The 26,216-nt window shown below is 43.0% G+C and overlaps 1 protein-coding gene across 1 annotated transcript in view; it reads right to left on the bottom strand.

The window, feature by feature from the left end:
- GIPC2 (GIPC PDZ domain containing family member 2) overlaps window positions 1-26,216 on the bottom strand; it is a 91,052-nt gene that overhangs the window by 15,777 nt on the left and 49,059 nt on the right. Inside the window, exons 4-5 of the mRNA XM_082355901.1 lie at window positions 13,049-13,155; window positions 6,730-6,811 (exon numbers count right to left, since the gene is read on the bottom strand). Of these exons, the coding sequence (XP_082212027.1) occupies window positions 6,730-6,811; window positions 13,049-13,155 (189 nt within the window). The remainder of the gene's footprint in view (window positions 1-6,729; window positions 6,812-13,048; window positions 13,156-26,216) is intronic.

Genomic DNA, 26,216 nt, shown 5'->3' on the forward strand with positions numbered 1-26,216 from the left:
CTCAGGCTGCAGGTTCGTAGTTCCCATTGTTTTTGGTGTCTGCCCCCAGTGGGTAAGGTTGGTTCAGTGGCTTGTGTAGGCTTCCTGATGGAGGGACTGGTGCCTGTATTCTGGTGGGTGGGGCTGGATCTTGTCTTTCTTTTGGGCAGGGTTGCATCCAGTGGTGTGTTTTGGGGTGTCTTGAACTTAGTATGATTTTAGGTAGCCTCTCTGCTAATGGGTGGGGTTGTGTTGCTGTCTTGCTAGTTGTTTGGCATGGGTCATCCAGCACTGGAGCTTGCTGGCCGTTGGGTGGAATTAGGTCTTAGTGTTGAGACAGAGATCTCTGGGAGAGCTCTCGCCAACTGATATTATGTGGGGCTGGGAGGTCTCTGGTGATTCAATGTCCCCAACTCGGCTCTCCCACCTCACAGGCTCAGGCCTGACACCAGGCCGGAGCACCAAGACCCTGTCAGCCACATGACTCAGAAGAAAAGGGAGAAAAAAAGAAAGAAAATAAATAAAAATAAAATAAAATAATTAAAATTTAAAAATTAAAATAAAAAAATTAAAAAGTAATTAAAAAAAGAAGAGAGCAACCAAACCAATAAACAAATCCACCAATGATAACAAGCGCCAAAAACTATACTAAGATAAACATAAAAATCAGAAACAAGTCAGTCGCAGACAGCAAACCCCAAGTCTACAGCTGCTCCCAAAGTCCACCGCCTCAGTTTTGGGTTGATTCATTGTCTATTCAGGTATTCCACAGATGCAGGGTACCTCAAGTTGATTGTGGCGATTTAATCCGCTGCTCCTGAGGCTGCTGGGAGAGATTTCCCTTTCTCTTCTTTGTTCGCACAGCTCCTGGGGTTCAGCTTTGGATTTGGCCCCGCCTCTGCATGTAGGTCGCCCTCAGCCTTTGGTTTCCACCCAGACAGGAAGGGGTTAAAGAAGCGGCTGATTAGGGGTCTCTGGTTCACTCAGGCTTGGGGGAGGGACGGGTACAGTAGTTATAATTGGAATGTAGGGCAAGCCTGCGGCAGCAGAGGCCACCATGATGTTGCAACAGCCTGAGGTGCACTGTGCATTCTCCCAGGGAAGTTGTCCCTGGATCATGGGACCCTGGCAGTAGCAGGCTGCACAGGCTCCCGGGGCAGTGTGGATAGAGACCTGTGTTTGCACATAGGATTCTTGGTGGCTGCAGCAGCAGCCTTAGCGTTTCATGCCTGTCTCTGGGGTCCACGCTGAGAGCCGTGGCTTGCACCCATCTCTGGAGCTCATTTAGGCAGTGCTCTGCCTTCTGTGGGCAGACAGGGAAGGAATCCCCTCTCCTCGCACACACCGAAACAATGGTCTCTTGCCTCTTAGGCAGGTCCAGACTTTTTCCCAGACTCCCTTCCTGCTAGCTATGGCGCACTAGCCCCCTCCAGGCTGTGTTCATGCAGCCAACCTCAGTCCTCTCCCTGGGATCTGACCTCCAGAGCCTGAGCCTCAGCTCCCAGCCCCCATCCGCCCCAGCGTGTACGCAGACAAACCTCTCAGGCTGGTGAGTGCTGGTCGGCACTGATCCTCTGTGCAGGAATCTCTCCACTTTGCCCTCTGCACCCCTGTTGCTGTGCTCTCCTCCGTGGCTCCGAAGCTTCCCCCCCACCCACCGCCCCCTGTCTCCACCAGTGAAGGGTCTTCCTAGTGTGTGGAAACTTTTCCTCCTTCACAGCTCCCTCCCAGAGGTGTAGGTCCCATCCCTATTCTTTTGTCTCTGTTTTTTCTTTTTTCTTTTGCCCTACCCAGGTACATGGGGAGTTTCTTGCCTTTTGGGAAGTCTGAAGTCTTCTGCCAGCATTCAGTAGGTGTTCTGTAGGAGTTGTTCCACATGTAGATGTATTTTTGATGTATTTTTGGGGAGGAAGGTGATCTCCAAGTCTTACTCCTCTGCCATCTTGAAGGCCCCCCCCCCACTCTGGATCTCTTTATAAATTAGAAATCCTAAAATTCTGAAGTTGCTGGGATGATCTCCAAACTCCTAAGTTGGTATCATCAGAAAATAGTGTAGTTCCGTATACAATTTACACAATGGCCTTAAATATTCATGAAGAAACTTATATGACACAACATTCCTTTAAGTTAGGTCAATCCCATCTAGGGTCTTACAGGACTCAAAATCTTCCAGAAACCATTTTCCCCCATGGGTAACATTCCAAGGCAAGCCACATTGGCTGGCATTGGGTTGGTTGTGAAATAGTTCACAACTTTACAACCAAATGAAGCACTATCCCCTTCAGGGTTACTTCTACATAAACCCATTTGAATTGTTTTCCATTTTCAAATAGTAAATACATCCCAATCCTTTTTTGAGGATAGTGTTTTGGGTTTTAGTCATTTTATTGCCATATTACTTTTTTTAAGTTTTCTAACAAAAACTTATTAACTCAAAAATAACGTGATATCAATGTAATTTGCATTAAGACAACATTTCTGAAAGCTAAGAAATGCTTGGAATACAAACAAGTAAATATATTCATTTGTCTGTTGAATCAGTGTCATATTTGTGAGTCATATTTCATGCTAATCAGATCTGAATAATGAGAGAAATTCCTAGTTCAGCAATGGTTCACATTCTCCAAATAATTACTTTCCTTAGACTTTACCTCCCTAGGTGACTAATCACATTGCTAATCATGTATAATAATAATGATTTTTATGTCATTGGAGGAATTTGATTAATTAACTTTGTAAAGGGATTACTAGCTAATTTACAAGGAATTTGTGAGGAATGTTTAGTGCTCTGAATTTGTCACAGTGAAAGAAAATTGATCTTTAAAGAACTTTCTTGGGCTTCCCTGGTGTTGCAGTGGTTAAGAATCTGCCTGCCAATGCAGGGCACACGGGTTCAAGCCCTGGTCCCAGAAGATCCCACATGCCGCGAAGCAGCTAAGCCCATGTGCCACAACTACTGAGCCTGCGCTCTAGAGCCCATGAGCCACAACTACTGAAGCCCGCATGCCACAACTACTGAAGCCTGAACGCCTAGAGCCTGTGCCCCGCAACAAGAGAAGCCATCGCAATGAGAAGCCTGCGCACCTCAATGAAGAGTAGCCCCCCGCTCGCCACAACTAGAAAAAGCCCGCGCACAGCAACGAAGACCCAACGCAGCCAAAAAATTAATTAAATAAATAAATCTATAAAAAAAGAACTTTCTTAATTCATTTATAATTACTTGTACCATTGCCCAACACTCTTCCTTGTATATTTGTATATTTTAATAACAAAAGATTTATTATTAAATATGATTTATTTAATTATGCCCAATTTATACTTAAGTAGCTATAAGACAGACCTATGCCCAAAATTAAGTTCTAAAGTTGAGCACTGCTTTAAGTTCTCACCTTCGAAAAGTATGATTCTCCTAAAGCTCAAGATCCAGCAACTGATACCCTAGTTCCTGAATCTTATAATATTTATACAGTACACAATTTTAAAACTTCTCAATTGAATAGAGATATTTCATATTACTTTCCTAACAAATACTACCTGAGTTTAAGAGCACTAGCATCTCTAAATCCCCTTTACTCTCATTTGCAAGTTCATTTGCATAACTGTCACAGGCCCACATCATTTATGCAAATCTCTTTATTTTTCCAAATACAAACAGGTTGGGAGAAACATTTTAAAACACTTGCTTTCTATAGGATCATCTCAGCTTTAACTTTGTGTCGTGTGTAGCAAGGATCTATTATATCCAAATTTTATATTTCTCTTAAAGGAGCTAGAAAAGAGTATCACTTCTTTCAATTACAGACATCATCTGGACAGCCAACATAAAAATTTTATTTTTAAAGTTCAGATAGGCTAGAAAAAAATAAGAATAAACTCTGTAAGGAAAAGGAAGATGAGTAGAAGTAGAAAAGGAAGAATGAGTTTTAAATACTTCTAGCTAATGTAAAGTAAAATACCTTCCCTGGTAGCAAGTAAACAAAATAGTCCCAGTCTTTGACTTTAAAAAATTTATTAAGTACCTGATACAAATTCACCCATGCCCACACACACAGATGCATGCAGGCACACACCCCACCACTAGCATGCTCATTCACTCTTTCCCCACCCAGCACCCACCTGCCCTTCTTAAGGGAACATTTATCATCTTGCTTCTGCACTGGAGGGACCAGGCCCTTCACAATCTCAGCCCTTGTATTTCAGAGTCACTCTCTGTTGCAGAGGTAGAGCATTTGACCCAGACCTAGCCACCTCTCTGGCCTCTGTGACTAGTTCACTTGAGACAATCAGAGACAATCCTGAGCATTTTGTTTGAATGACTTGGAAAAGGCCCTCCCTCTCTCCCACTGTGCTTGCCACCAAGAAGATGTAGAGAGTGGAGCCATGGTTGTCATTTGGGCTCTATGAGGGAGGGCCTGAAGCTGCCAGGGGATACCATGGGGAACTGAAATGAAGCCAGAATTGAGAGAAGAGAAACCACATCCTGATGACAGCGTGAGAACTCCAGTTCTAACCATTTTTGAAGCGAAGATCTACCTCTGGAATTTTCAGCTATAAGAACCAGAACATTTCCCTGCCTTTCTTCCCTTAAGCCAGTTGGAATTAGATTTGTTGAGTTTTGTTTTGTTTCATTTGTTATTTGCAATTGATAGAGTCTTAACTGAGAGATCAAGATACTGACATCCTAATGATGACATAAGAAATACACAGAGGGCTTCCTTGGTGGCGCAGTGGTTAAGAATCCGCCTGCTAATGCAGGGGACATGGGTTCGAGCCCTGGTCCGGGAAGATCCCACATGCTGTGGAGCAACTAAGCCCATGCACCACAACTACTGAGCCTGTGCTCTAGAGCCCGTGAGCCACAACTACTGAAGCCCGCACGCCTAGAGCCCATGCTCCACAACAAGAGAAGCCACCGCAATGAGACACCTGCACACTGCAACGAAGAGTAGCCCCGCTCACTGCAACTAGAGAAAGCCCGCGTGCAGCAACAAAGACCCAACGCAGCCAAAAATAAAATAAATAAAATTTTTAAAACATAAAATAAAATAAAATAAAATAAAATAAAGAAATACACAGAGAATCAACTGCTCAAATGCCCTTGTTCGTCACATGCCAAGTGTGTCTGCTTTCTTCATATTTGATTCATTGTTCACAAGGTTTCAGTAATCTTATTAAATGGGGCACAACTTTAATATTGTAATAAATATACAATTTGTCCATTAAATCTGATGTATTAAATACTTTTCATATGTATCATTTACAAAAATTTTTCATATATATTTTAATATATGTATATATGAAATCATCACCACAGTAAGTCTAGTTAACATCTATCATCATATATATTTTTTAAATCCATAGAACTGCTTATGTAGGAAATATTATTTATAGGTTAAAAACTGAAGTTTAAAACAGCCTATACAACTCAATACCAAAAAAAACAAACAACCCAATCAAAAAATGGGCAGAAAACCTAAATAGGCATTTCTCCAAAGAAGATATAAAGATGGTCAACAGGCACATGAAGAGATGCTCAACATCACTAATTATTAGAGAAATGCAAATCAAAATTACAATGAGTTATCACCTCACACTGGTCAAAATGGCCATCATGAAAAAGTCTACAAATAATAGGGAACTTCCCTGGCAGTCCAGTGGTTAAGACTCTGTGCTCCCAATGCAAGGGGCATGGTTTCAATCCCTGGTCAGGGAACTAAGATTCCGCATGCTGCACAGCACAGCCAAAAAAAAAGTCTACAAATAATAAATGCTGGAGAGGGTGAGGAGAAAAAGGAACCCTCCTACATTGTTGGTGGGAATGTAAATTGGTGCAGCCACTTGGAAAACAGTATGGAGGTTCCTTAAAAAACTAAATATAGAGCTACCATATGATCCTGCAATCCCACTACTGGGCATATACTGGAAAAGATGAAAACTCTAATTCAAAAAATACATGCACACCAATGTTCATAGCAGCACTATTTACAATAGCCAAGACATGGAAGCAATGTAAGTGTCCACTGGCAGATGAATGGATAAAGAAGATGTGATAGATATAGATATATTACTACTCAGCCATAAAAAAAGAATGAAATATTGCCATTTGCAACAACATGGGTGGAAGTAAGATAAAGAAAAATATGATATCACTTATATGTAGAATCTAAAAAAAATACAAATGAACTAATTTACAAAACAGAAACAGACTCACAGACATAGAAAACAAACTTACAGTTACCAAAGGGAAAAAGGGGGGCGGGATAAATTAGGAGTTTGGGATTTATAGATACACACTACTATACATAAAATAAACAACAAGGATTTACTATATAGCACAGGGAACTATATTCAATATCTTATAATAACCTATAATGGAAAAGAATCTGAAAATATATATATATATAAATATATATAACTGAATCACTTTGCTGTACACCTGAAACTAACACAATATTGTAAATCAACTATACTTCGATTTAAAAAAATAGATAAAATGAACATTTTCCTGTAAAAAAAAACCCTGAAGTTAAGAAAAGTTGACTTGGCTTTGAGGCCTCACAACTAATAAGGGGTAAGGGCCAGGTGTTCCTTTCATTTTTATTTATCTTTATTTTCATTATGCTTTCCATCACTCCACAGATACTGTTTATCTTGAAAAATATAATTGACAATAAATGCAAGCAAGACACAAATAAGCATTAAGTTCCATCAAATTAACACATAAGACTTTTTTAAATAGTATAATCTTACCTAAATCGATATCCCGAATTCCCATGTACAATTCAAGAAGATCATCAACCTTTTCAATCACCTTTGCTTTGGTTTCAGAGGGCTTTATCAAAGAAAAGAGAAATAAAATCATATTTTTATGTATAATCTCTTGAATGTCGAGGCATACATAGGGGGAAATCTGATGTGCAGCCAGTTCTTGGTTGTCTACTTCAGCTAATTTGAATGGAAATATATCTAGAATGTGCACTGCAACTCAATACAAATCAATATAGTACATATTTTTGGTGTTTGTGTTAAGTATTATAGATTCAAAGAAGAAAAGCCAGAACAGTCTCCAAGCCGCTAGCAGTCTAGAAGGGAGACAAATGTGAAAATAGCTATTTAACAATAATAAGGACAATTTCTAAAGGATGTCAAAAGCAAAGAGGCATCACAGGGGAAGTAAATTTAAATCTCTAAGTGTCCAGGAAGACTTCAGAAAGGTGACTTAGAAGTGTTTTCAAAATGAACTGGCACCAGATAAGCAGAGGCAGGCACCAAAAGTAGAAGGCACTATATACCCAAAGTCTATGTGAGGTTGCAGAGTCTGATAAAAGAGTACAGTGGGTTAAAGGACTGCAAGAAGTCCCATGTGATGGGAATCACAGTGCCAGACATGACTAGATCTTAAGGAGTCCTGTATGCCTTGAATAGGGCTTTGGTCTTTATCATGCAGACCACATGCATTACCAGCTCACCCCAAGAGTAAAACACTCTGAACACATACCCCTATTATTTATTTTTTATTAATTTTATTGGACAGAAGTCCCCCCTTATCTGTGGTCTTGCTTTCCCCAGTTTCAGTTACCTCAGTCAATTGAGGTCCAAAAATATTATATGGAAAATTCCAGAAACAGTTCACAAGTTTTACATTGTGTGCCATTCTGAATAGTATGATAAAATCTCACACCTCCTGCTCCATCCCAGAATCCCCAACCACAGACATCACCTGCTCCTGAGATCCAACCTTCACCATCATCATGGCTAGATGATCCAGGATCACCCAAGCAGATGATACTCCTGACTTAGAGTCAGAAGGTCAGTGGTAGCCTAACGCTATGTCACAATGCCTATGTCATTTACCTCACTCCATCCCATCACACTGGCATTTTATCATCTCACATCATCACAAGAAGGGTGAGTATAGTAAAATAAGACATTTGGAGAGATCATGTTCACACAACTTTTATTATAGTGTACTTTAAAATAGTTCTATTTTACTATTAGTTATTATCATCTTTTACTGTGCCCAATTTATAACTTAAACTTTATCATAGGTATGTATGTATAGGAAAAAACATAGTATATATAGGGTTCAGTACTATCCACAGTTTCAGACATCCCCTGGGGGTTTTGGAACATGTCCACTGTGGATAAGAGGGGACAACTGTATGCAATTTTTATCAATTACACACATGTGTTACCACATTAATGTATTGAGTATGTTATAAAAATAGAAATTTTATAAGGAGATGATGAAATAATATTTTTAAATAATTGTTGTTTTATGTATTAATGGTACCAAAATATTTTTGTTCTTCCTAAAAGTTTCTATGAAAAACATGATTGGATATATTTTATTACTCTTTTAAAATCTTGGTTTAATATTTGGTGAAGTCTGGTTCTGTTTATTTCAATACTTCATTTTAAATGGCTTCATAGCTGAAATAAAATTTACCCAAAGATGTTAAATACTCAACTACGGGTACAAATGTTGAATTCAAGATTACACTGCAAAAATTTCATAATACTTTAAATACTGTCATAAATATAGGTTGCTTTGTATTCTCAAAACTTATTGAAAATATGGATTTTAGGGAATTCCCTGGCAGTCCAGTAGTTAAGACTTTGTCTTCCAGTGCAGAAGGTGAGGGTTCGATCCCTGGTTGATGAACTAAGATCCCACATGCCTCGCAGCCAAAAAACCAAAACGTAAAACAGAAGCAATATTGTAACAAATTCAATAAAGACTTCAAAAATGGTCCACATCAAAAAAAAAAATCTTTAGGGGTGGGATAGGGAGGGTGGGAGGGAGACGCAAGAGGGAGGAGATATAGGGATATATGTATATGTATAGCTGATTCACTTTGTTATAAAGCAGAAAGTAACCCACCATTGCAAAGCAATTATACTCCAAAAAAGATGTTAAAAAAAAAATCTTTAAAAAAATATGCATTTTATTGCAAATAAAATTTTATTTTTATTTCCTTGAGGATATTATTACAACTTTCTTGTACTTTTATTTATATTAACTAAGCCTTTAAAACAATGAGACAAGAGACATGATATATCACTCTTGCCTTCTTTACAATGTATTTTGAATGGTCTGTGTGAAGTGACAGGCTATGCAAAGTAACTTAGGTGTTTACCTTTGCATCTAACCAGCCATATTATAAGTAATTGTAACAAGTATCCGTACTTCTCATACAAAAATGGCCCCCAAGATCTTACTGTTCTAAATAGCTCTTGATCTCATCACCCCCTCTTCCATTCACATTCTGATTGCCTGTGTTCAGTCCTGACTTTTTCTAATTGAGATATAATTGACGTATAACATTATCTTAGTTTCAGGTATACAACATAAAGATTTGATATGTGTATATACTGTAAAATCATCACCACAATAAGTCTAGTTAACATCCATAACCACACATAGTTTTAATTTTTTTTCCTTGTGATGAGAACTTTTAAGATCTAGTCTCTTAGCGACTTTCAAACATATAATACAGTATTGTTAACTATAGTCACCATGCTGTGCAGTCTATCCTCAGGACTTGTTTATAAGTAGAAGTTTGTACCGTGACCCTCTTCACCCACTTCACCCACCCACCCCCAACCCCCTGCCTTTGGCAACAACCAATCTGCTCTGTTTCTGTATGAGGTGGGGTTTTTTTGGGGGGTGGTGGTGGTGAGAGGAGTATATAACTGAGGTCATCCAATATTTGTCTTTCTCTATCTGACTTATTTCACTTAGCTTAATACCCTCAAGGTCCATCCATGTTGTTACAAATGGCAGGATTTTCTTCTTTTTTATGGCTGAATAATACTCCCCTCATCTTTTCTTATTTGCAGAAGTCTCCTAATTGGTCTCCCTGCCTGAAATCTTCATGCTTGGGACTTCCCTGGCGGCACAGTGGTTAAGAATCCACCTGCCAATGCAGGGGACACGGGTTCGAGCCCTGGTCTGGGAAGATCCCACATGTCGCGGAGCAACTAAGCCCATGCACCACAACTACTGAGCCTGTGCCCTAGAGCCCGCGAGCCACAACTACTGAGCCCAGACGCCACAACTACTGAAGCCCGTGTGCCTAGATCCTGTGCTCCGCAGCAAGAGAAGCCACCGGGGCTTCCCTGGTGGTGCAGTGGTTAAGAATCCGCCTGCCAATGCAGGGGACACGGGTTCGAGCACTGCTCTGGGAAGATCCCACGTGCCGCGGAGCAACTAAGCCCGTGCGCCACAACTACTGAGCCCACGTGCCACGGCTGCTGAAGCCCGTGCGCCTAGAGCCCGTGCTCCGCAGCGGGGGAGGCCACTGCAGTGAGAGGCCCGTGCACCGGAGGGAGGAGTGGCCCCCACTCGCCGCAGCTGGTGGGGGCCTGCGCACAGCGACGAGGACCCAACGCAGCCAAAAAAATAAATAAATAAATAGATAAATAAATAAAATAAAATAAAATAAAAAAGAGAAGCCACCACAGTGAGAAGCCTGCGCACCGCAATGAAAAGTAGCCCCCACTCGCCGCAACTAGAGAAACCCTGCGCACAGCAATGAAGACCCAAAGCAGCCAAAAATAAAACAAAAATTAAAAAAAAAAAAAGAAAAATCTTCACACTCTCAAATCCACCCTGCTCAATATCCCATCCCCCAGAACCAAGGGGTTTTTCTAAAACACAAAACTGATTTGCTGTTCCCCTTGCAATTTTTAAATAGCCCCCCCCTCCATTATCCACAGGCCCTTGACGCCCTGACCCAGGCCTCTACCTCCAGCCTCCTCACCCCCCACCAGGTACTTGCAGCACACTCCAGTCCCGCGGAAGTTTCCATTTCATGCCTAGAACACTCTTCTCCCCATCTCTGACCAACTCAACCATTCCTTCTGGAGGGAACTCTCCCTGATTTCCTTCTTCCAATCCCTGACTGCAGCTGATCAGCCAGCCCCTCCTTTGTGCCATTAACGTTGCCCTTCTGATTTGTCATAGCTTCTTTTCCTGCCTCTCTCCCTTTAAAGGAAAAAACAACGTCTTTATCCATCTTTGTATCACCAGCACCTGGACTGTACCTGTCTCAACAAACACATAGTGAATAAATTGTGAGGTATGCAGGTATAGTTCAGTTTTCAGAAATTGTGCTAGATTATGAGGGGCTGATTTGTTTCAAATCTGTAAATCCTTTGGTGTTGGAAATTAAATGGTAGGTCATTTGTATCAAATTTAATATTAGCACCAAACTAGTTTTTTTCTTCCCCTTTATTATGAGCTATTTTAATTGCCCTATTTAATGAAGCAAGCTATGCCAATAGGAAGGAAGTTTTAGATGTTTGTCTTGGAATGACTCTTTCCCACCTCCTCAGGCAGATCTGCAGTTATTCTTTTTCATTCCAGCACCTTCTATATAGCAGCTGCTCATAAATAAACAGATATGTATTACCCACTTTAACTGTTAGAAGAGGGCGCTCCTCCTGAAGTGACATGGAGTTTTTCCTGCCGACCCCACTTCCTTTGTAAGCTTGAAGGTCTGTCCTTTTCTCCTCCGCTTTAAAGCACAGTTGGCAACCCCTAGCTCCTTCCCACTGTCCTTCCATCCTCTTACAGATCCCTTTCTTCCACTGAGGTTTGTTCATTTGTTCAATAAACATTTACTGGACTTCAGCAATATGTCTGGCAGTGTGCTGGGCACTGGAAAAGTAAAGACTCAGAACAACCAGATGTCACTGCCCTGGGTTTTTTCACAAATCTTATCATATCTCACTTTCAAAATGCTTTCAGCTCTCCCAGGCCTCTCCGTTGTCACTTGCCTCCAGATCAATCTTTTCATTCACCCAGGACCAAGGCACTCGACTCAGAGTCTCCCTCTGGATTCCCCAAAACAGACAACATCCTGGGTGACTCAAACATTCAAGAGGACAACCTTGGCCTCGTGGTTCCTGGAGGGTCTGCTCCGACAAACCACACCCGTGACTGACCCTGACGTCGTCCCCCAAAAGCTCTGGATCATATGAAAACGGCCTCCTAACTGTTCATCTGTCTCACTCTTTTGCTCTTCAAACAGCTGGGAGCCCTAGGACGGTATGCGCACACAGACATGCCTTCCCCCCCACCCAGCCCCCCGCCAAGGAGCTCCGGAGCTCAGAGGTCTGCCTGACCTCCCCAAAGGAGGGCTTCATCACTGCTGTCTTCCTGCTGTGAGCAGACCTGCCACTTGTCACTTTGAATCCTTACCACTGCCACCCTCTTCTTCCACCCTCCTTCCCTCCATGTGTCTCTTCTCCTCGTGTTTTTCACTCAAATACTGACCTTTACATAGACAGTCAATCAGCAAAACCCTTCCTCCAGTCAAGCGTAAGTGAATCGCTCACTAATTCATTAAATTCAAAGATCTGAGCTCGTCTGAAGTGTCAGGTACTGTTCTAGGTGCTGGGGATACAGCTGTGAACAGGACATGTGAGAACAAGACAAGGGACTGAAAGGAGACAAGGATATGAGTCCCACTGTGTTCAGCGCCTTAAAAAAAATGAAGGGCAAGGAAGATTGGGCAGGGGGCAGGGTGGCGGGAACTGTTATTATACCAGCTGCTCAGGGTGGCGGGAACTGCTATTATACCACCACCAGCAGGGTGGCGGGAACTGCTATTATACCCTGCTTAAACAGGGTGGGATGTGGACGGAAACTCAAGGCGGCAAGGGAGTGAGCGGTGCCCGTAAATGGGCAGCGCATCCAGCTAGAGGTAACGGCTCATACAAAGGTCCTGAGGCGGGGATGTATCTGGAGTGCTTGCGGACAGCGAAGAGACTCAAGTAGCTGAAGCAGAGGGAGCCAGGAGGAGAGGGGTGGAAATGAGAGCAGAGAAGAGACGCAGAGTCAGATCGTGTTGTTCACTCTGAGGACTTTAGCTTTTACTCCGAGTGACGTGGGAAGCCACTGGAGGGTTTTGAACAGATTGTTCCATCTCATTTGCATTTCTAAAGGATAACTCTGGCTGCTGAGTGAGCAGAGGGAAAGAGGGCCTTTACTTCCAGCTCTGACAAACACGAATGTCCATCCATTTCCAAGACATATAGGGATTAAATGAACATAACATACCACTTCTTCCACAGTGGCAGGACCTTTTGATCTCAGGCGAAGTGTCTCCCTTCCAGTACCAATCCTTCCTGTTGATGACTTTCCAGCTTTTGACCGGGGCTCCATGTCTATAAACATACAATGGATGGGGAAACGTACATATATTAATAATTCCAACCAGTTGCTATAAAAGCTAATGAGTTTCCATCACAAATTTTTGTACAGTTATTGCAGAGATTTGATAAAAGCTATGCCTTCTGATAAAATTTCCCAACACAAAATAAATTCCCCTGTCATCCATTATTCTCATATGAGAGTCTCTTTGAGGTCTGCCTTCAACAAGAAAAGGGAATACGTGAAATGTGCTGATCGGAAAGACCGGAAGTTATAAGGAATAAAAAATAAAACAGTTGGTTTTTATTGTAAGAGTAAAGAGGTATATGTGGCAGGAAAGCAGAGGTAGGTGTGTAGCTGGACTTCATTAAGGTCGTAAAGAAGGGAAGGAGTCATGTCTTGATAGAAGACAGAGATGGAGGCACTATTATTGGAGGACCTACCTTCTGCTTGATGCTTTCAATACAAAATCCCATTTAATTCTTGGGCCAACCTATGAGGCAAGTTAGAGCCGTCATTTTACAGGAAAGGAAACTGAACTCAGTAAGGATCAGAGCTGGTATTCAAACCCAGGCCTTGTGACCCCAAAGTCTCAACAACACTTCACCACCACACCTCTCGGAAGCACAAGGGATAAATTCAGAGGGAACGGACTGAGAGCAGCAGGGTCCTCAAGAGGCTGGGAACAGGTTCCAAGGAAGGAGTTCCCCTCGAAAGGCAGGCGAGGGCAGGGAGCAAGAGTCCACGAGAAGCCGCTCCTTCCTCGCGCTGGTTTTCTACGTGTGTGTTTGGTTTTGGTTTTGGTTTTCCAGCATACCAAGAGTCACCCCCGCTACCAGACAGTAACATAAATGAGTGAAAGGGGAGGGTGGGAACTGAGGATATCTCCCAGGAGGCACCCTATGCAGGCCACTCCAGTAACCGACTGCTCTGTGGGAAGGTAGGCCCTGCACAGCCAGATCTTCTATTTGTTTGCAAAGAAGATGAACACTCAGTTTTGTGCCAACCTCCTGATTTTTAACTTTTGGCAACGAAATCAAACTTTTAAAAACGACATAATGTGCTCCGCAACAAGAGAAGCCACCGCAATGAGAAGACTGCGTGCCGCAACGAAGAGTAGCCCCTGCTCGCCGCAACTAGAGAAAGCCCGCGCACAGCGAGGATGACCCAACACAGCCAAAAATAAATTAATAATAAATTAAAAATAAAAATAAAAACAACGTAATGGCAAAAATAAAAAATTTGTGGATCAGATTCTAATCATAGGCCACCAGTTTATAACTTCTGCAGGTATCCCGAGTCCTCTTGACTGAGGACTCTGGCAGCAGTTTGGGGCAGGGATGGAGGCGGGGGTGAGGAGACGCAGCACCAAGCCTGGGAGGTAACTGAGCTCCAATGCGGAGTCACAGGGCAGGCCGCAGTGTACGAGCAGGTGGTGAGGTCTATACAAAGCTCTCAAAACATGGGCGTCAAGTGGCCTGCACAGACACATCCTTCCTTAGAATCTAGGATAATTCCCATCTTCAGCAAGTCCTGTTTCACTGTTGGGGATGTACTCCAAGGTGACTAAGGATTTTACATGTTAATTTTCACCTGCATTTGAGGACAGAGCCACCAAAACATAAAACACATAAGTTTTCCTCTGAGAGTGAAATTATTCAAAATAATCATGCAATAAATAGGGTGGTTCCCCGAAGCCTAAACCTCTAAACGGTAGCTGACAGTGATCACGCCGACCACGTTGACCAGAGAGGTGCTCAGGAGACCAGAGCTGTGTCAGCACGTCTGCAGCATTTGCCTTGCCAGCCACACTGTGTCCCGTCCGAGGGAAGAACAGATTAACAGGAGACGCTCACTCAGCACAGCGTTTCCAAAAGAATGCCCAGCGAAAAAGATGAGGTCAGCCTGCCACCAGCGCTGTCCAGGATTCTATACTCCCCAGTCTGGAGTCACATACAGACCTACAGTGGTCAAGACAGCCTCACCTTAATGATGCTAACCTCCAAGATAAACAACCTTACACCCGCACTCCCCCTATCACGCACTCTACCCACCGCGATTTCACCAAGCAACCTGCCCTGTACAATTTGTCTTCCCATATAAATTTCCTACAGGGTGGCAAATGAAGCACTCAGCTAACACGTGTGTTTGGTTTACAACTACATATACATTTCGAACTGTAAAGTAATACACTGGCATTCTGACTTAACAACAAGTCTTTTGTAAGTTTGGCAAGCAAGGTATAACCCTGGAAAATTGCACAGGTTCTGGATACACTGAAGAAGTTAAAGGTTCCTGGGATGTACGAAGCTAAGGACCCAGACTCTGGAACGTGGGAACTTCAAGGAGGAATTGTCATCCAGGCTTGAGAAGTCGGCCAGCCGCCCTAGATGATGTCTCTGCTTACCTGGCTCTTACCTGCATCACCAGTAGCTAAAAGGGAAAGTGAAATGTAGAACGGAATTTTTTTTACTAGGCTTTTTTTTTTTTAATTTTTAATTTATTTATATTTTTAATTCGTTAGTTAATTTATTTTTGGCTGCGTTGGGTCTCCGTTGCTGCGCACGGGCTTTCTCTAGTTGCGGTGTGCATGCTTCTCGTCGTGGTGGCTTCTCTTGTTGTGGAGCACAGGCTCTAGGCATGCAGGCTTCAGTAGTTGTGGCACCTGGGCTTCAGTAGTTGTGGCGCGTGGGCTCTAGAGCGCAGGGTCAGTAGTTGTGGCGCATGGGCTTAGTTGCTCCACGGCACGTGGGATCTTCCCGGACCAGGGCTCGAACCCGTGTCCCCTGCATTGGCAGGCGGATTCTTAACCACTGCGCCACCAGGGAAGCCCCTAGGCTTTATTTTTTTAAGCAGTTTTAAGTTCATAACAAATTGAGAAGACAGAGCTGTCCCATACACCTCTTGCCTCCACATATGCATCACCTCCCCCATGATCAATACCCCTCACCACGGGGCTACATTCGGTATAATCAATGAACCTACATGGACATATCATATCACCTAAAGTTCATAGTTACGTTAGGGTTCACTCCTGGTGTTGTACATTCTGTGGGTTTGGAAGAATGAATAATGATATGTATCCACCATCAGAGTATCATCCAGAGTAGTTTCATTGCCCTAAAAATCCTCTGTGCTCTGCTTGTGCACCCCAGATTTTTTTTTTAATCATTACATGTTTGTCATCTTCTCCTCGAAAGTGTTATCTCAAAACTAACCACTTGGTGGCACCAAAACAAAAGTTAAAATTTCACTTCTGGCTTAGACCAGCCTCCAGAAAGGCGGTTCTTGTGGCTAAAGAAATAGAAGCCATGTTTCTCCACAATCCTGATTCAGGGAAGTAAATCAACCGGTTTATACAGGAAAACAGGCAGGATGGCCCTGTTCAGCCTCAGGGGGAAAAAAATGTTTTGCTTTTTTAATGTTTGCAAAGGTTGCTAGTCTGGCCTACTTTTAGGGCGCTGGCCGGTCTAAGCTTGTCGAACCAACCAGGCCAAGCCCTAGATCAGTCACTTCACTTCTCATGAACGGGTTTGCATGAGGCCTCTCTTGGGGCTGAATGATGAGAGGGATGCAGTTCACACAGGAGATGCTGGTAGTCGGCCTGCAGGTCGAAGGATTCACTAGACTCAGGGCTCCCCTCCTGTGTCACTTAGGGCACAGGACACTCACAGCTCAGGGGTACACAGCTGCTCCCACAGCTGAGTGGGATGTCGCCAAGAAGCAGTCATCTTAGTTCCAAACCCTTTTGTGGCAACTGTATCTGTTACTCTAATTACATAATTGAATTTAAAACTACGTGAGCTGATGAAGTAAGTGTGAAACACCAAGTTATTATTACTAGGAAAACTAGGTTAACTGCTTTGGAAAGACTCCATAAGGGCGAGTTGCAAAAAAAAAAAAAAAAGGTGTGGGCAAAATGATGCTAGGAGATTAGGAAAAATATCTTTAAACATCCAGCATTTCACATATCTGGCTTTTAGATATCAAACAGAACCCATAGATGTGCATTCAGGTTCTGATTACTAAAGCAAGATTTCATAGAACTCCAATTTGTGTCCTCTACTCAAAGAGCTTTTTACATCTAAAGAGTAGTAAAAGAATGCATATTTATATGTTTTAAAATAAAATGTTTATATCCACTTGTGTCATTCTTTATGATACCATTTTAACTGGCATTTTCAATAAACAGACCAACCCCCAGTCCCTGCTACATCGTTAAGGTCAGGGGAGAGATGGGGAAATGGAGAAGACAGCAAGATGTCTTGTCTCTAGTCCCACCCTGAGCCCCAGGGGAAGAAGAGCGCTGACAGCAGCCAAGGCCCTATCTTCAGGCAGAACACATGCAAGTGGTTTAGATCCCCAAGGGACACAGGGTGACAGTGAGGAGGGTGGGCATTCTCCTGCTTCTGCACAGAACAAGATCTTGTTCTGGTCCCACAAGGGCCCAAGTTGGCCTGGAGTACAATTCATAGCAGGGGCAGAGCCTTGATTTCCACGAGAGGGAGGCACATACGGACACCTCTGTGTCCAGCAAGAGACAGACTTCAGAATCAGAGAACCTGAGTTAAAACCCAGCTCCACCATTTACAAATTGTGAGAACTTAAGGAATAAGTCCTTATCTGTACAAGAACACTACTGAAACCAAGTGAGGCCCTGTGGGGCTCCCAGGCACAAAGGCCTTTTTGTCCCGTTTCTTGTAGGCAAGGCTCTAGCCTCCATGACCTTCCCTGAGTTCCAAAGGGCAGATTCCAACAGTTGCTAATCAAGGGAGGAGCAGCCATGAAACCACCTGAGGCAAGATTAAAGGGACCAGGGCTTCCCTGGTGGCGCAGTGGTTGAGAATCTGCCTGCCAATGCAGGGGACACGGGTTCGAGCCCTGGTCTGGGAAGATCCCACATGCTGCGGAGCAACTAGGCCCGTGAGCCACAATTGCTGAGCCTGCGCGTCTGGAGCCTGTGCTCCGCAACAAGAGAGGCCACCATAGTGAGAGGCCCGCACACCGCGATGAAGAGTGGCCCCCACTTGCCACAACTAGAGAAAGCCCTCGCACAGAAACAAAGACCCAACACAGCCAAAAAAATAAAAAATAAAAATAAAATTGCAAAATGATTTAAAAAAAAAAAAAAAAACGATTAAAGGGACCAGAGAAGCTCATCAAGATTAGGAGACCACCTGAGCTGAGACTAAAGGAGTGCAGGCCCTGCTCAACCCTAATCTTGTCAGAGACCCCACCTTTGAACCACGGTTATAAAACCCTCATCAAATCCTCCCGGGTTGGGACACATAGTTTTTCAAGGCAGAAGCCCGGTGTTTCTCCCTTTGCCTGGCAAAGTAATAAAGCTATCCTTTTCTACTTCACCCAGAACTCTGTCTCCGAGATTTGATTCGGCACCCATGTACGGAGAGGCCGATCTCTCGGTAACACTGCCTGCATAGGATGTTGTCTGAAGCATTCAAACGGCTGCCGTATGAAAGGTGCCTTGCTTGCCCAGAGGTCTGGCTCATACACAGAGAGCTGCTACTGCTGTTGGACTGGCTTCTGCTGACACGGTCCACCCTGGAGAGACAGCCATCTGCTCTGCCCACGCCCTCCCCAACAAAACCATTTGCACTGGTTTTCCCAGGATGAGAAACACGCAGAAGTCTCTCTTCAAATGTTCAGAAAACTGTCACTTCAAATACAAAGGTCTCCTTTTTATTCTATCTTCTATAGAACTGTGATTTTTTTCCCCCTTCCATTTACCAGGGAGTAGAAACAGCAGATGACCCATTACTCTACTCAGATTCGCCAAAGTGGCTGAGTTGAAGCCCAGCCCCTCGGGGGGCACTCAGCAGAGGGGGCCCTCCCGTGTCCATCTCATTGGACCTCTGACCCCCATTCAAAACGTCCTGTTAGAGTTACATGACACCATGTGGGCAAGAGGGCAGACACACCGACACTCCAACCTGGAAACTTAGAGTCCCCTCCCCTAACCACCCATGTAGGTGAACTAAGCTACTTCACCAAATTCACTAATCCATTTCTATAATTTCCACCTCTGGAGTTCGACAGCATCAAAAATGGTGGCCAGGGGCTTCCCTGGTGGCGCAGTGGTTGAGAGTCTGCCTGCCAATGCAGGGGACACGGCTTCGAGCCTTGGTCTGGGAAGATACCACATGCCGCTGAGCAACTGGGCCCGTGAGCCACAATTACTGAGCCTGCGCGTCTGGAGCCTGTGCTCCGCAGCAAGAGAGGCCGCGATAGTGAGAGGCCCGCGCACCACAATGAGGAGTGGCCCCCACTTGCCGCAACTAGAGAAAGCCCTCGCACAGAAACGAAGACCCAACACAGCCATAGATAAATAAATAAATAAACTAAATAAAATTTTAAAAATGGTGGCCAGATGGCAACTCAGGCAGGACTTTGCAGGATGTGTATACCAATGACCTTCAGCACTGCAGGCCCAGAAATGTTTTTTTCCAGTGTTCCCAGAACTGACCTGAGTCTTAGGGATTGATTCACACTAACCAAATTCACAAGAACAGGTGTCATACATCAATGTATTAATCATAGGGAGGGATGGTATCAAAGGTCCAAGTGGGTTCCCATGCTTCATTCTCATGAACCCAAAACTTCCTGGGGAAAATGTCCAAGCAGAGACCCAGCCATGAAGGTCTAAGACAGCAAGGCTAAGTGGGAAAAGGGAAGGGATCATGGTCCAGGCCATGAGTTCCAAGACTCCAAAAGCAAGGAGTGGAGAGTTGATGTTTTAGAGTCCCTCCCAACTGGGTGACTCTCAGTTTACCAGGCCTCTACCCCTCTTGGGAATAATTCACTTGAAACTTTCTTCCCACTGGGTACCTGAGAAGCTTAGTGTGCATGGATGATACCAGAGAAAAGGACTTGGGCACAAAGGATAATTCTCACAGTCCAAGGCTGCAAACAGGTAGTTCAGTGACATGTGGTCCACAGACATGTTTGTGAAGTGTGCAACGTTATCAGATTTTTTAAATTAGTTGCCAACTTTTAAAAGTTGGGTGATTTCTCATCAAAATTCAAATTTTAACTTTCTCTTGGAGACTGACGCATGCCTACAAAACAATAATAATTAGGGTCGACAACTTTACTTTGGGGTTTGCAGCTCTCTGCCCTCATTTTCAGACAATCTCTCAAGGTATAGAATTTCTCACTACATATGGCTATAAAGCGTTATATGCTGTTTCATATACTAGTGTTATTCTTCGAGTGCAGTCTTATTTCAAAGGAATAAATATACACACATACATCTACACTATAATTCATCTAGGGGCAAAAACATAGATCATCTGGGAAAATTAAAGGTAACTTTTTTAACTGATCATTTAATATGTCCCAGGTACTAGAAATTCTTGATAAGTTCTCTTATTTAATCTTCACAACACTATTACAAGGTAGGTATTACTCTAATTTTACAACTAAACTTACAGTTGAGGCTTGGAGTAGTAAGATGATTTCACCAAGGTCATAGACAACTGGTAAATGGTAGAGCTGGGCTACCCCAGAGCCACTGCCTGATTTTATATTCTATTAAAGATTATGAGTTGCCATTGGTAACAGACATTAGTTGGCTGTCTTCTCAGTACCCAGTGGTCATGAGGATCACTGTGGTTCAGGGGAAGCTGATTGCTCCCAGCTTCAGGGATGGGACACACGAATGGGCCAAGCTAACTGATCCCCTTCATCACAGTGATTGTTTCAGGGGTGGACATGTGAACAAAGGTAAGTCAGAAAAAAATCTAAGGACTTTTGCTCGAAATTCTGAGGCAAGGACACTCTCTTTTTCTGTTCTATGTAAATAAGGAAGCACATGGTCCCAGCCATTGCTGATCACCATCTTGGGGTACGTTAAGGACATATGGATGACGAAGCTGATGCCTCAGGCAGCAGAGCAGAAAGGAAGGGCAAGAAACGGGGTCCTGATCACATTGTACGGGCCCTACATAGAGCTTTGCTAATGCCGGCGTCACTCACGGACGGTTGATTTATAAGCTTCCCTTTTCTGCATTAGCCAGGGTCGCAAGGTTTTCCACTGTTTCCAATACCTCACAGATACAGAATTGTGTCTGAGCAATGAAGCAACCCTTCTAAAGAGACCTTCCAATGCTTGGACATACATGAATGGCACTGTCCATAAACAGCTGGTGTGCTCCCTTCCCTACCTCCACCCCCGACTCTCTCTCTCTCTCTGTCTCTCTCTCTCTGCCTCTCTCTCTCTCTCTCTCTCTGTCTCTCTCTCTCTGCCTCTCTCTCTCTCTCTCTGTCTCTCTCTCTCTCTGTCTCTCTCTGTCTCTGTCTCTCTCTCTCTGTCTCTCTCTCTGCCTCTCTCTCTCTCTCTCTCTGTCTCTCTCTCTCTCTGTCTCTCTCTGTCTCTGTCTCTCTCTCTCTCTCTGTCTCTCTCTGTCTCTCTCTCTCTCTCTGTCTCTCTCTCTGTCTCTCTGTCTCTGTCTCTGTCTCTCTGTCTCTGTCTCTCTCTCTGTCTCTCTCTCTCTGTCTCTCTCTCTCTCTGTGTCTCTCTCTCTCTCTGTCTCTCTCTCTCTGTCTCTGTCTCTCTCTCTCTCTCTCTCTCTGTCTCTCTCTGTCTCTGTCTCTCTCTCTCTCTCCCCCACCCCCTTTCTCAGAGTAGCTGACATAAAATCTAGCTTTGCCCCAGAATTTAAAACTTTAACTATTCATTCCCTTTTTCTATGTCTCCTTCCTCTCTCCAACATTCTTCAGACTTTTTTAGAATTGCTATGGTGTTGTTTTTGTTTTGATCGAGCTGGTAGGGTGCTGGGGCGGATAAGAAGGAAAAGGAGATAAGTGGATGCCGCATACACAAGGTGGCTATCGGATCAAAAGGGCTGGCAACGCATGACCCAATCCACCCAAAAAAAAAAAGGCTACACAAAGCTGCTCTTAACTGTTCCTTTGATGAGACTGAACAGTGCATGACAAGTGTTAGAAGGGAAATAACTATGCCCAAAATCATCTTGTTCTTTAGGTAAGGTGTCATTTGAGAAAAACTCAACCCTAGTTTCATAACTCCCTGAAATTACAGGCAAAAGTTAATGTGCATCTCTGGGATAGTTTTAATCCAGAGGGGATTGTGTCACCAAAAATATTACAAACCTCAGGACTCTAACACGAGGAAAAAAGGATGGCTAAAGTATTTTTATCCTTTTATACTTATTTTATTCCATAGCATGATCTTATGGGAATTCAAAAATCAAAAATTGTTCACTTTTATTCATGGTTTATTACACATATTTTCCTCCACCTTTTAAAAAGTTTAGTAGTTACAAAAACAATCCTGCCAGCCTTCCCTGGTGGCGCAGTGGTTAAGAATCCACCTGCCAATGCAGGAGACATGGGTTCGAGCCCTGCTCCGGGAAGATCCCATGTGCTGCGGAGCAACTAAGCCCGTGCGCCACAACTACTCAGCCTGTGTTCTAGAGCCCACAAGCCACAACTACTGAGCCCGAGTGCCACAACTACTGAAGCCCGTGCGCCTTTACCCATGCTCCACAACAAGAGAAACCCCCCAATGAGAAGCCCGAGCACCGCAACAAAGAGTAGCCCCCGCTCACCGCAACTAGAGAAAAGCCCACACGCAGCAACAAAGACCCAACGCAGCCAAAAATAAACATAAATAAATAAATTAAATTAAATGTCTGGTTCATATAAAAAAAAAAACCACAATCCTGGCAATTTTAAAAGTTGATACAATGTAATCTACCACATTTCTAACATGGAACCATTTAAGATAATGTTAAAGAAAGCTGTTTAAAATGAGTATGATCATACAATTAAAAATTATAAAGCTACTAAAAGTGGAATGATTCCGTTTCTCTGCTTCCTATACTAGGAATGCTAGACACTTCTTTTTTAAATAATTGTTTTCTGGTTATAAAAGTTAATATTTTGTATTTAAAACGTGAGAAACACAAGAAACCTAAAGAAACAAGTCATTCATAAACACACCACCAGAGATAACTGTTAACATTTCAATATACATATACCGCAAGTCACTTTTCTTCTACATGTAAAGATACTTTTTTACAAAAAAGGGGATTTTACTGTACATTGTTTTGTAATCTGTCTTTTCACTTAATATATCAAACATTTGCCCATACACAAAGGGAACTGTTTATCTGCTTAACTTTTTCTGAAGACATACTCTGACAATTTTGAGTATAATCTGTCAGATCGATTTTCTTACAATTACATGACACTTCCCATTATACAATGGGAAGAATGTGTATTATTAGAAAAAGAGCAATTACACCAATAAGTGAAATTATCTTCACACTGTTCTACCATCTTAAGGAAGCCACTTCCACGTTAGCCTCAGTTTTGACCCCTTCATCCTACACGGCTATTTTAATTACTAAGCTTACAAACAGCTAAGAACTATTATCTACCTTCCACTCATGGTTGTTATTAATTCCAAAGGCTCCTTAAACATTGTAGTTCTAAGAAATCAATCACTGTTTAGGGTAAGTGACATGGGAAATACAGACTACAGAGTTTTCAGTATTATAGATTATAATAATTTCACCTTTCTTAGATTCAAAACATGAGCATTTAATAAGTTTTCCCTTAGTGAGAGTTTATAGCTAGAGTAGAAAAGAGTGAATATTTAGCCTGGGTCTTTATCCAGCTGAGTCTTTACACTGAAAACACATTTGTCGGTTACACCCAGCACTCATCTAACACATCTGCCACACCCCACAAAAGAGAACTTGGCTCTTCATTTATCTTCTTCCATAGTATCTTTGTGGTAAATGCCAAACCAATGTCTAGCTAGATATAAGAAAGGCAGAACAAACTCTATGACATGAAAAGATGATTAATTGGCATGTTCTAGCCCCCAAATTTGTCACTGTGAGTGCTTTAAACCTTTGCCAAAAAATACATGAAAGAGAGTGCCACTGTCACATAAAATGCAATACATCTAAAATTAAACTTCTCTCCCTGACTTTCTCCCAAACCACTACTACATCCAATGGCCCCATTTCCAATGATCACTTTTATCACAGGCTCCAACGATAGAAACCTGGGGTTACATTTGCTTCTTCCAAACCTTATCTCTCCCTCTTTTAGCTAAAGTGCATCAACCCATCTCTAACCTCTATTTGTGCCTCTGCAGTATTACTCAGGCTTTCTTCTTTCATGCGAATTCCCGCTGCTGCCTCCGATACCAGCCCTTATTATTTCCTCCTGGAATACTGCAGCAGCTTCTGACGTGGTTTCTCCTCTAATCAAATACAGCCAACATTCCTCCTCCGGGCTTAACTCCCCAAAGTCTATTTCATCATTCATTCTTCAGTTCTAATATCTCAATGATTCCCTATTATCCCCTCCAACAAGCTCAGGTTCCCCATCTAGTTTTCAGAGATCTTCTTAACATGGCCTGGAGCTGTTTTTGCAGCCTGATTTGCTGCAGTCCCTCCAAGACTCTTTTCCACAGGAAACCCTCCTTCCTTGTCTGTACTTCCCCTGCCATCCTGCAAGGCCAAGTTCAAGTGCAATCTTCTTCAGGAATCTTTCTCACCTACTCATATCTTTCCCCTCTTTAAACACCCACTTAAATGTCTGTAGTGGAATTTAAATTTTTGCTCCACAGTTCTGGAGAAAAGAAATGTCAGGTTGAATCTGACTGGGAGCCCCTCACTCCACAGGTTTGGTGAGAAACTGAGTCTTGGTTTTGCTTTGGGAGTCTCCCCTTCTCGGGATCCAGAGGGCTGATGTGGTGCTCAGTCCAACACAGATCCTACCCTGAAGCTCGACCTCCAAGTCAGTGTGTCCAAGCCCAGGGCACAGGGCCTCTTTCACCTCAGATGGCAAGGTCACAGCTCTCACAGCCCTGATATCCCTTTGCAACTCTATCAGGAGTCCTATCACTTCTCATGGGGAGTTACATGGGAATGGGACACTGGTCCTTGATACTGGTGGGGCATGCTAGATAAGCCATCTGTCCCATGGCTTATCGCTTTGGGAAAATTCTTTTGCAATCTTACCACTGCTCCCAGCCTCCCTCACTCTCAGCTTCAGGTCCCTTCCCCATCATGGACAAATCAGCTCTCAGCTGAACTGCCCTTCGTTTAAATCTGCATTACAGCACGTATCATATGGTCTGCATTATAGTCTAAGAGGCAGTAACACATACTGTTAAGCGCAGAAGCCTCAGGAGCAAACAGGAATGGAGTACTATACTTGCACTGAATGACCTCAGGGAGGTATTTAACTGCCCAAAGTCTCAGTTTACTTATCTAGAAAACCTTCATAGGAATGACACAAGGATTGAATCAGGCCAGAATAGAAGTCCTAGTAGCAACGACTTACATTTATGTAGCACTGTGTGCCAAGCACTATTCTAAGTGCTTTACGTGTATTAACACATTCAATCCCCACAACACTTTATGGATAAGTAAACAGGCATAGAAGGGAGTAAGTAAGTAGTCCAAGATCACATAGGAAGTAAGCAGCAGAGGTAGGAATTCAACCCAAGCACTTTGGCTCAGAATCTATGCTTTTAACTGTTATACCATATTGCTTCTAATAAGCAATTGCTTCAAATGGTAGCTATTCCGGCTATTGATAAACTACCTGATTCTTAATGTATCTGCCTCCTTATGTAAATTGGAAGCTCCTTGAGGACAGTAAACATGCTGACTCATCCATAACAGCTGTGAGGGAGCTGGCTCTGGACACTCACTGCAGGGGTTAGAAGCCTACCTCCCTCGTTCACGAGCTAACTCTAAAATCTTAGACAGATTGCTTAACTTTTTAGAATGGTTGTAAGAATTAAATTATTTCCGACTTAGAAAGTACTTAGAAAAGTGAACGGCAGCTATGACAATGACATACTGATATATTTCATTATTTGATATGAGATGTGATTTACCATTTGTCTTTCCAGGATCCAGAAGAGTGCCAGGGTTCTCAACAAATATTTGCTAATCACCAACTCACCCACATTGTTTGTCTTGCTTCATGTGGGGTTCATCTTGTTTCTAAAATTACTCCTTAAAGAAAGGGCTACACCTTCAAGATAGTATCAATAGTAATA

Source organism: Balaenoptera borealis (genome assembly GCF_965194805.1).
Source record: "Balaenoptera borealis genome assembly, chromosome: 1".
Lineage (NCBI taxonomy): Eukaryota > Metazoa > Chordata > Mammalia > Artiodactyla > Balaenopteridae > Balaenoptera > Balaenoptera borealis.